Source organism: Oncorhynchus masou, chromosome 3 (genome assembly GCF_036934945.1).
Source record: "Oncorhynchus masou masou isolate Uvic2021 chromosome 3, UVic_Omas_1.1, whole genome shotgun sequence".
NCBI classification, from domain to species: Eukaryota; Metazoa; Chordata; class Actinopteri; order Salmoniformes; family Salmonidae; genus Oncorhynchus; species Oncorhynchus masou.
The window spans coordinates 34,428,625-34,440,742 of NC_088214.1; the positions used below are offsets into that span (position 1 = coordinate 34,428,625).

The 12,118-nt window shown below is 45.3% G+C and overlaps 1 protein-coding gene across 1 annotated transcript in view; it reads left to right on the plus strand.

The window, feature by feature from the left end:
* LOC135514946 (GRB10-interacting GYF protein 2-like) overlaps positions 1 to 12,118 on the plus strand; it is a 38,346-nt gene that overhangs the window by 6,799 nt on the left and 19,429 nt on the right. The window contains 10 exon segments of the mRNA XM_064938704.1: positions 15 to 209; positions 490 to 713; positions 1,418 to 1,565; positions 1,681 to 1,932; positions 2,166 to 2,404; positions 9,803 to 9,947; positions 10,255 to 10,421; positions 10,759 to 11,000; positions 11,386 to 11,519; positions 11,693 to 11,793. Coding sequence (XP_064794776.1) covers positions 15 to 209; positions 490 to 713; positions 1,418 to 1,565; positions 1,681 to 1,932; positions 2,166 to 2,404; positions 9,803 to 9,947; positions 10,255 to 10,421; positions 10,759 to 11,000; positions 11,386 to 11,519; positions 11,693 to 11,793 — 1,847 coding nt within the window.

Consider the following 12,118-nt stretch of genomic DNA (forward strand, 5'->3'; position numbering starts at 1 on the left):
TGTTTTCCCTCCAGTCCGTGCTAACTACGAGGATGTTGGGACCGGCGTGGGAGGCCTGCCTGTGAGGAAGCACGATTTTACACGTTCGGAGAGCGAGAACTGGCGCACGTCCCGCGACGAAGCAAATGGTGAGGACGATGACGAGGGGGGCTGGCGCCTGGCGGGTGCCTCGCGACGCGACAGTGACCGGTGGTGCCCCCCGAGTCCAGGTGTGCCCTGTAGTGATCCTACACTGCTGCCACCATATTGTCCCGTTGGCAGGCTGTGGTTTTAATTGCAGGCCTAACGCGCTACAGGTTGATTTTTAAAAAGGCAGGCTTATTCTGAATTCTTAGATCACAACGGGCACCTCAAATGTCTCCAGGTTTAGGACCCCCCCCCCAAAAAAAACAACCCGCATCACATTGATCTAAAGTAGTGGGCTTTAATGTGAGAGAATGGCTGGGGTGAAGCTGAGTGACAGGGTCTCTAAACCGCTTCTCTCCTCAGACGGGCTGCGGTCGGCAGTGCGGCGAGAGGTGCACCCGGGAGAGCAGCCACGGCAGCGGCGGTTCCCGTTCGACGCCAGAGAGGACGAGCGCGGCTACAGGCGTCCCCGGTCAGGCAGTGGCAGCCTGGAGGAGGATGGGAGCAGCCTGCCAGAGTGGTGCTTGGAGGACGCTGAGGAGGAGACGGGCACCTTCGATTCGTCCGGAGCCTTCCTCTCGCTCAAGGTTCGAGTGAGTGTGAACTCCATATAGTCTAACAAACATCACTTGTTAAAGGGATGCTTCGGGACTTTTGCAATGATGCCCTTAATCTGATGCTGGGGAAGTAGATAAACTTGTGGATATCATTTTGTATGTTTCTGTGTCTAGTATGAAGAAAGTTAGAGGTAATTTCAAGAGCCAATGCTGACTAGCGTTAGCACAATGACTTTATTTATTGTAATTTTATTTGAACTTTTATTTACTAGGCAAGTAAGTTAAGAAGAAATTATTATTTCACTTGTTTTTCGAACCAGGGTCTGTAGTGACGCCTCTAGCACTGAGATGCAGTGCTTTAGACCGCTGTGCAACTCGGGAGCTGCTCGCAGATACCCATAGACTTTGTTATTGCGCTAACGCTAATTAGCAACTTCCTTCAAACCACACGCAGAGACATAATAAATGGTATCCATGAGTTAATCTGACTCCTGGGAAGCAGTTAAAGAGCCTCATTGCCAAAATCCCATAGTATTCCTTTAATGGGTGCAGGGACACACAAAGTGTGGCACATGGAGCACTGTGGCACATGGAGCACTGTGGCACATGGAGCACTGTGGCACATGGAGCACTGTGGCACATGGAGCACTGTGAATGCAAGGCTGCTATGCGAAGGACATATGGAGACTTTCATGACAATTCGTGTGTATACAGTATATATTTCTCCTCCACAGAAAGCTCCCAAGGAGCCCATCCTGGAGGAGGCAGAGCTGGACTTCAGACCCCTGGAGGAGTGTGACGAGGGCCTTGAGGAGGACGGACAGCCCCGGGAGACCAAAAACCCAGACAGAGAGGCAAGAAGAGACCCCGACAGAAAACAGGGTGAGTTAAGAGGAGTAGAAACTATGTCCGGTATACTGTATATATTTTTTCTCCCAATAGTAAACTGTGGAGAGAGAACATCAATGAATGTATCTTGTCTTGTTTTTTTTCCCAGATGTGGGGAGAGGGGTAGTAGAGGCGCCGCCTGCTCCCTCGCCTGCAGAACCCCAGCCCTCTGCCCCTCTGCTGCCCCCCAGCCAGCCTGACAGAGCAGAGGAGCCTGAGAGGCCACTTGAGCGACCCCCAGCCCCGGAACACAGGCCAGAGGCCAACAAAGTCCCCCTGAACGTCCCCATGTCTATGCCCATGTCCAACACAATGCTGGACTCCCTCCCCATCCCCCACACCGCAGCACACACTCTTACAGGTAGGCTTACACAAGACCAGGGGAGGAGTACAGTCAAATCTGCCACATTTGTGCCCGTTGAAGGCTGATTGATGAGACATTGTAGATGACAATGGTATTTCCTCCAGTAACCTTGTGCTTCAAATAAACAGACTCAGGATTGCATGTAGTTTGAGGTTGTCACCTGCACATAGTATCTAGAAGCTCCACCTCCATCTGTGACAGGCTAACCCTACACCCTTTGTCCTGTCCAGTGTCTCCAGTGTCGGCCCCGTCGTCCACCGTACAGATGCAGCAGAAGCCCCCGGACGTGCCCGTGGCTATGCCTGTCCCGCTGCCCTTCAGCACCAGCCTCATGGCTCAGAGCACGTCTATCATGACCCCCAACATTATGGCCCCCAGCACGGGCCTCATGGCTCCTATTGGAAGGCCCACGGTCATGCCGCCACACCACACCATGGTTGAAGATGAGAGACTGAAGCACTTTGAACAGGTAAGTAGACAGACAGTAGGCAGGTTTCTATTGACCCAGGTTTATTTGACAAAAGCTGTGCAGCAAGTAAAATTATTGTGACATTTGTAATGGACATGGCAGAAGAGTCATTTCTTTTGTCTACGTTTATTGTGACAAATGATGGAAATGGTGTTTTTCTAATAAATTGATTGGTGAATAATTCTGAAAGTAAGCGGGGCACGTGATATCACTTAATAAAGCTCCACCACACATGTAATTATAAAAGCCCGTTGCTTGCAAAATCCATTTATGAAACTAAAATAATGTTTATTTGCTAGACCAGGATTGTCATGACTTTCATGAATGTCTGAATTGCAATTTGAAGTTTGACCATCAAATAGTTTGAGATCTCTACTATGACTGCAAGTTACACTATGGCACAGACTCTGGCCATAATAAGTAGGCATAGGATAATTATTAGAATAAGGTATGGCAAATATTAGTCAATTCCTGCATTCTATCCATGCTGGCTTTTGCAGGCTACTTGAGACATGAAACAGATGGGTGGGCAGGGCATATAGGCTGTCACTTTATTAACAAATAATCTCTATATGGATAATGGAAACACTTCAACCACTTTATTTTAATTCATTTTTTTTAGCGTATTTTAGGTGTGACATTATGTCCAACTGTTTTCATCGACATGACAGTTCAATGGAAACTCTCTGTGGCAGCCAATTGTCACATCTACTTTCCATCCGGACTTTCTAAATGTTGACGAAAGAAATTACTGGACAAGGAAATGGAAACCTAGCTAATGCCGGTTTCTAGTAGGAGTTAGTTGGTTGCAGAGCTGCGTGTTGAGCAGGGTAGTGAAAGTTATCAAGCTGGTTTTGGTGAAACTGAATTTGGAGCATCTCTGGATATGAAAAGTGATGTGTGTTCACCTCTGAAACACGTCAAGAATATGGAGAGGATGTTCATTGAATTGTAATGAAATCGAAAACACCTTATATCCATTTTGTATATTCCTCTGGAATAAGCTGAGCTAGTGGTGTTTGTTTTGTGATACTGTATACTATCATGATGCTCTCTCTACAGGACTAGACAAACATTTTTGGATCCCATGTACAATCTCCTGCTGTTGTGCCCTGAAGCAAGGAGCTTTACCCCCATCAAGTAAAATAATTGCACTGTTAGGCTACTGTATAAAACACATGGTCAAGCCATCTGGAGAGCTACTGGGTGTACAGGCTTTGGATACAGCCCTGCTCAAACACCAGAGTCCGCTTATTAAGGTCATGTTGAGCTGCTGCTTTTTGTAAAATAATTTAATGTAGCAATAAGTGGGACACGAACAAAAGCCTGCACACCCAGTAGCTCTCCTGGAGGATGTAAACATTACCATTACCAACCAAATACAATGCAATAATCAATAACAATGTAATACTCCGAAGAACCCTACGAGAAATAAGAAATAGGAAGCATACTGTATATGGGCCAGTTCCAATAGTATATTTACAGTGCATCCGTAAAGTATTTAGACCCGTTCACCTTTTCCACATTTTGTTACGTTACAGCATTCTGCTAAAATAAATGTCATTTTCCCCCCTCATCAATCTACACACAATACTCCCAATACAGGTTTTTAGAAATGTTTTCAAATGTATTAATAAAAATCAGAAACCTTATTTGCATAAGTATTCAGACATTTTGCAATGAGATTTGAAATTGAGCTCGGGTGCATCCTCTTTCCATTGATCATTCTTGAGATGTTTCTACAACTTGGAGTCCACCTGTGGTAAATTCAATTGATTGGACATGATTTGGAAAGGCAAGCACCTGTCTACATCAGGTCCCACAGTTGACAGTGCATGTCAGAGCAAAAACCAAGCCATGAGGTTGAAGGAATTGTCCTTAGAGCTCCAAGACAGGATTGTGTCGAGACACAGATCTGGGGAAGGGTACCAAAAACAGTCTGCAGCATTGAAGGTCCACAAGAACACAATGGACTTCATCATTCTTAAATGGAAGAAGTTTGGAACCACCAAGACTCTTCCTAGAGATGGCTGCCCGGCCAAACGGAGCAATCAGGGGAGAAGGGCCTTGGTCAGGGAGGTGACCAAGAACCCGATGGTCACTCTGACAGAGCTCCAGAGTTCTCTGTGGAGATGGGAGAACTTTCCAGAAGGACAACCGTCTCTGCAGCACTCCACCAGTCAGGCCTTTACGGTAGAGTGGTCAGATGGAAGTCACTCTTCAGTAAAAGGCACATCCCATTTTGGAGTTTGGCGAAAGGCACCGAAATGACTCTCAGACCATGACGAACAAGATTCTCTGGTCTGATGAAACCAAGATTTGAACTCTATGGCCTGAATGCCAAGCGTCACATCTGGAGGAAAGATGAACCGAGCAAAGTACAGAGATCCTTGATGAAACCTGCTCCACAACACTCAGGACCTCAGACTGGGGCAAAGGTTCACCTTCCAACAGGACAATGACCTTAAGCACCCAGCCAAAACAACGCAAGAGTGACTTTGGGACAAATTTGAATGTCCTTGTGTGCCCAGCCAGAGCCCGGACCTGAACCTGATCAGACATCTCTAAGGAGACTTGAAAATAGCTGTGCAGCGATGCTCCCTAACCAACCTGACAGAGCTTGAGAGGATCTGCAGAGAAGATTGGGAAAAACTCTCCAAATCAAATTGTATTAGTCACATGCTTACTTTCGAGCCCCTAACCAACCGTGCAGATTCAAAAAATATGAATAAGATATTAAAGTAACAAGTAATTAAAGGGGAGCAGTAAAAAAACAACTATGCATACATGGTGGTGCCGGTACAGAGTCAATGTGCGGGGGGCATCGGTTAGTTGAGGTAGTATGTACATGTAGGTAGAGTTAATTAAAGTGACTATGCATAGATGACAACAGTGAGTGGTAGTGGGCAGGGGGAGATGCAAATATTCTGGGTAGCCATTTGACTAGATGTTCAGGAGTCTTAAGGCTTGGGGGTAGAAGCTGTTTAGAAGCCTCTTGGACCTAGACTTGTTGCGCTGGTACCGCTTGCCGTGTGGTAGCAGGGAGAACAGTCTATGACTAGGGTGGCTGGAGTCTTTGACCATTTTTAGGGCCTTCCTCTAACACCGCCTGGTATAAAGGTCCTGGATGGCAGGAAGCTTGGCCCCAGTAATGTACTGGGCCATTCGCACTACCCTCTGTAGTGCTTTGCGGTCACAGGCTGAGCAGTTGCCAGGCAGTGATGCAACCAGTCAGAATGCTCTCGATGGTGCAGCTGTAGAACCACTGCAGCACCGTCGATGAGAATGGGGGCGTGCTCGGTCCTCTTTCCTGTAGTCCACAATCATCTCTTTTGTCTTGATCACATTGAGGGAGAGGTTGTTGTCCTGGCACCACATGGCCAGGTCTCTGACCTCCTCCCTGTAGGCTGTCTCATTGTTGTCAGTGATCAGGCCTACCACTGTTGTCATTGGCAAATTTAATGATGTTGTTGGAGTCGTGGTGTGCCAAGCTTGTAGCGTCATACCCAAGAAGACTCAAGGCTGTAATTGCTGCCAAAGGTGCTTCAGCAAAGTACTGAAAAAAAAGGTCTGAATGCTTATGTAATTGTGATATTTAAGATAGAAACCTTTCTAGAAACCTGTTTTTCCTTTATGGGGTATTGTGTGTAGATTGATGAGGGGGGAAATAACTATTTCATCCATTTTAGAAAATGCCTTTAACATAACAATGTGGGATAAGTGAAGGGGTCTGAAGACTTTTCAAATGCACTGTATTGATGAAAGTAACTATTTAGGGTCTATATACATGGTCCATATTATCAGGCAGGTGTGCTATTTTAGCAATAAGCATTAGCCTATCACGTGTATCCTGATGTATCGTAGTGGCTACATGGCTTAAGCATGGTGTTGCTCCTCTGCATTAGCTAGATCGCTGTTTCCCTAACTGTGGGGCGCGTCCCACCAGGAGGGGTCTCAGTCTGGCTTTAAACTTACTCTTGAAAGCTCTAATAGTAGAATGCACAAGGTGCACATTGGAAATTGGGTAGTGCATCATCAGTTCCTCTTGTCATGTCAGTCATTGCATACCTTTTGAGAGCTGTTGATAACCTTCCAGGTCACTTACTTGGTCATTTGGTAAATGTACAGTGGGGCAAAAAAGTATTTAGTCAGCCACCAATTGTGCAAGTTCTCCCACTTAATTTTCATCATAGGTACACTTTAACTATGACAGACAAAATGAGAAAAAGAAATCCAGAAAATCACATTGTAGGATTTTTAATGAATTTATTTGCAAATTATGGTGGAAAACTTTTGTTATTGACCAAATACTTATTTATCTCAATACTTTGTTATATACCATTTTTTGGCAATGACAGAGGTTAAACGTTTTCTGTAAATCTTCACAAGGTTTTCACACACGGTTGCTGGTATTTTGTCCCATTCCTCCATGCAGATCTCCTCTAGAGCAGTGATGTTTTGGGGCTGTTGCTGGGCAACACGGACTTTCAACTCCCTCCAAAGATTTTCTATGGGGTTGAGATCTGGAGACTGGCTAGGCCGCTCCAGGACCTTGAAATGCTTCTTACAAAGCCACTCCTTCGTTGCCCGGGCGGTGTGTTTGGGATCATTGTCATGCTGAAAGACCCAGCCAGGTTTCATCTTCAATTCCCTTACTGATGGAAGGAGGTTTTCACTCAAAATCTCACGATACATGGCCCCATTCATTCTTTCCTTTACACGGATCAGTCGTCCTGGTCCCTTTGCAGAAAATCAGCCCCAAAGCATGATGTTTCCACCCCCATGCTTCACAGTAGGTATGGTGTTCTTTGGATGCAACTCAGCATTCTTTGTCCTCCAAACACGACGAGTTGAGTTTTTACCAAAAAGTTATATTTTGGTTTCATCTGACCATATGACATTCTCCCAATCTTCTTCTGGATCATCCAAATGCTCTCTAGCAAACTTCAGACGGGCCTGGACATGTACTGGCTTAAGCAGGGGGACAAGTCTGGCACTGCAGGATTTGAGTCCCTGGCGGCGTAGTGTGTTACTGATGGTAGGCTTTGTTACTTTGGTCCCAGCTCTCTGCAGGTCATTCACTAGGTCCCCCCGTGTGGTTCTGGGATTTTTGCTCACCGTTCTTGTGATCATTTTGACCCCACGGGGTGAGATCTTGCGTGGAGCCCCAGATCGAGGGAGATTATCAGTGGTCTTGTATTTCCTAATAATTGCTCCCACAGTTGATTTCTTCAAACCAAGCTGCTTCCCTATTGCAGATTCAGTCTTCCCAGCCTGGTGCAGGTCTATAATTTTGTTTCTGGTGTCCTTTGATAGCTCTTTGGTCTTGGACATAGTGGAGTTTGGAGTGTGACTGTTTGAGGTTGTGGACAGGTGTCTTTTATACTGATAACAAGTTCAAACAGGTGCCATTAATACGGGTAACGAGTGGAGGACAGAGGAGCCTCTTAAAGAAGTTGTTACAGGTCTGTGAGAGCCAGAAATCTTGCTTGTTTGTAGGTGACCAAATACTTATTTTCCACCATAATTTGCAAATAAATTCATTAAAAATCCTACAATGTGATTTTCTGGATTTTATTTCCTCATTTTGTCTGTCATAGTTGAAGTGTACCTATGATGAAAATTACAGGCCTCTCATCTTTTTAAGTGGGAGAACTTGCACAATTGGTGGCTGACTAAATACTTTTTTGCCCCACTGTATATTATCTGTCACTACTACATGTGCCCATCTATACATTATTTTTCAATCCACCATGCGTCATGTGCGTAATGGTCATGTGAGGTGAAATGTGTGTATTTCGGGATGTAAGCACAGTTTGTTTGTTTGATCTGACGAAGATCCGTTTCGGGTTGAAACGTTGTCAATAAAGCGGTGTATTAGGAGCTTTAACAGTGTGCGGGCCTTGGTCTATGCTAGTGTTCTTAATTATCCCAGCAACTATGTTTTTAAGGTGCGAATGACGACAAACTTTTATTTATAACTTGTCAGATGTGTCCAGATCAACAAGCCAAAATCGGCTAATGTTAAGGTTTTAGATATTGTTGTCATTTTTTTTTGTCACTCAAATCACACAAAATCATATTAGACATGGCAAAATGTATAGAATGTCAAGAAAGTGTGCTTTAAAACGGCAACATTTTCTTTGCACCCCATGACAAAATGGGTACAATTGCAGTAAATAAGCTGTAACCCTGCAAAATTCTCTCCACCACCAAGAGGGGTGTTAACAGTTTGTATCATAAACGGTGCCTGTGACCATAGAAATAGACATGGTGCGTGGGCCCACGTGCAGGGGGGTGCGCTGGAGTTTTCCCATGCTGGAAGTGGAGCCCCAAGTGAAGAAGTTTGGGAACCCCTAAGCTAGATCAAACACTAAATATGAACTTGTTGCTTGATTTTAATGTGCTTAAAAATAAATACCACTGACACTAATAAAATTGTGATTAAAAGAATATCATAATAATTGTATTTATAAAGGGTGTAATTGTGTGAATTTTACAGTGGATATAGGCCTACCCTTTATTCAGTCGTATGGCGAATGGACGATGTGCCAGACACTGATTTGTGAAACGCTGCCAATTGCTCAGTATTTGGAGTTACATTTACATTTAAGTCATTTAGCAGACGCTCTTATCCAGAGCGACTTAGAAATTGGTTGAGAAATAAATCATACAGCACTGGAAAGCTGGGATCTTTTCAAATGATGGCGGCCTCTTCGCGAGATTGCGTTTAGGAATGTTGCGCAGCAATCGGCTATATGAGGAGTTGCACTCTCTTGACTCCCGACAGTTGACGTTCCACTCGAACTAGGCTATATGTGCGTCTGATAAATAAACAAAATAGCTCATTAACATCTTGGGGATCTAATCTGGTTTTTAAACTATTACATAGACTACAGCCCTCAAACTCCACTCTGGACTTAGAAGCCAGTTCCACTGCATTTTTTTCATTGTTCACCATTATTAGACCTGGGACACCAGGTGGCGTGTATGTGCAATTAATGATCGGGTAGAACTGAAAACCAGTAGTTTCCCGGAACTCGAAGGTTAAGAGTGGAATAACCCTGGACTACAGAATAGCACCGTTGCAATATATTTTTTCTCTGGCCAAAGCGGTGCCTGTAGATACAATACATGGTTCTACTCCGATTGGGAGAACAGTGCACAGCACATTGCATTTGGAGGACACCTTTTGATACAACTCTGATCAAACTAATTTTATATATATTTAAAAAAAAAAAATCTATATTCTACTGGTCCAACAATTTGTTTCACTTGTCCCGGACAAGTGTTAATTATGTCAAGCCCTGCCTTACATGTACCCCTTGAATGTACAATAAAGGTCTACGTTCACCCACCATCTCTCACACTTCCTGTTTTCATTCTCTACTTGTGAAGGAAGCAGAGAAGATGGTGGCGTATCTACAGGACAGTGATGACCGGCTGGCTGCCAAGAACTCAGCACCCGAACCAGCCAGCCTGCCGCTCACACACGAGGCTGCTTTGAAGTGGTTCTATAAAGACCCCCAGGGAGAGATGCAGGGTAAGACGGAGGGAGAGAATGGAGGTGGGGGCGGGTGGGCTTCTTTGAAGGAAAATCTGCGTGCTCTGCAACCCATATCATTTCAACTCGTCACCACTGCTGTAGAGAGACTGTTCTTTATCTATTATCAATGGCACGGTCTGCTCTGTATTTCCTGGTCTAAAGTAAATTATTAATCTGTGATTCGGGGGGGTTGTACAGCCCCGGAATATAATTTCAAATAGTCAGACTCAGAACAACTTTTTTATTTATTTTTATTTACAAATGTAAAAGTGACTGTCAAATGTAATCATCTCCCCCTCTCCAGGTCCGTTCAGTAACCCGGAGATGACAGAGTGGTTCCAGGCAGGCTACTTCACAATGACCCTGCTGGTGAAGAGAGGCTGTGATGAGGTCTTCCAACCGCTGGGGGAGATCATCAAAATGTGGGGCAGGGTCCCCTTCGCCCCTGGACCAGCACCGCCACCCTTACTGGTAACCATCACACACACCTGAGCTCCATCGAGCATTCTAGCATTCGCTCCTTTAGAATATTGTCAAATAATCTTGATAATTTCCATAGGCAATTAAAATTATTCGGACTCACTCTCGACCACTTTAGTCTTCTCATTGTCAAGACAAAGCAAGTTTGTGTTGGCTGCCTGCACTTCAGAAGGAAAATGTTGTGAATGTTGCAATTATTTATTCTACAAGTCAGAGGCGTGTTAGCTGTGCATGTATTGCGCTCCACAACGTTGTGCCATGTTGAACGCATCCAAGGTGGTCGTCCGCTTGCCGATACCCATGTCTAACTCGCCGTCTGTGTTCACAGGGTGACGCTGGGGACCAGGAGCGTCTGAAACTGCAGCAGGAGCTGACTGCCCTCAACCTGTACCAGCTGCAGCAGCTGCAGTACCAGTACCTGTTGAGGCAGCAGTACGCCCAGGCCCTGGCCCAGCAGAAAGCCCAGGCCCTCAGCTCAGCACCACACCAGCAGCAGCAGCAGCAGCAGCAGCAGATCAACCTGCTCCTCCAGCAATACCAGGCCCTCAAGATGAGGTCAGCGGAACACACGTAAGCGTACCCGTGCGCACACACCTCTACTGCAGTACCAGGCCCTGAAGTCAGCGGGGCATACACACACACGCCTACAGTAATACCACTGTCTGAGAACATGTCAGGCACACATTAACACAGAGTAAGGTGGAAGTTTCCCCTAGACACTAATCTTAGGTCAGTATAGCATTTTCCCCACTAATGGTTAAGTTTAGAATTGGGGGAGAGGAAACTGATCCTAGATCTGTAGTGAGGTGAAACGTCATCTTGTAGAACACACACACACACACACACAAACAGCAATACCTCAAGCCCTCAAGATGACATCACACATGGATAATGCAATGTCGATCATGTTAATGTTGGTAATGTAACTTGTTCCTGTGTCGGTCTCCCTGTCTAGAACATCCGAGAGTCTCTTAACTCCGGTGACGCGGTCCATGTCTGTACCAGACTCCCAGGGTTCTGTGTGGGAAATGCAGCACCCCTCCTCTCAGGTCTCTTGCACACCAAACATCCAGCAACCTGCCCCAAGTGGTACGTCTCCAACCCAGAACACACAAACTTGCACAGAATTTGTTTTGGCTGATGTTTTATAGCATATAGAGCTGTTGGTAGTTTGAGGATCTGAACCTCAACTTACAAAAAGAAGAGAAACCTCAATCGTATGATCTATAATGGCCATCTGGCCTGGCTGTCTGTTTTTGTAGCGTGGGAGGGCAGCAGTGTGTGGGATCTGCCCATAGACTCCATGGCCCAGGCCCCCACCATAGAACAGATGCAACAGCTGGAGAAGAACAAGGCTGCTAAGGTAAGTGCACCATATTGTCTATACTTATGCAATCCTTAGTTTCACATCTAGACGTAGTGTTCAGGGGTTGGGCTCGTATTGGGACATTTTAAACACTTTTTTTTATTTTTAAAGCTAGACTAGATTCAGCACCGCAGACACTAAGATGAGTGCGATTCAACCCTTTACTCTCACACAGTCACACAGAGTATCAGCTCACCTCAGCTACAATGTGTTCACCACTGTTTTGCTCTGGTAGTTAAGTTTGGACGCGCGATTTCAACGCTCCTAGTTGTTGCGTAAATCAGCCCTATATTGCTGTTTAATTATTGCCTCGCTGAATCTA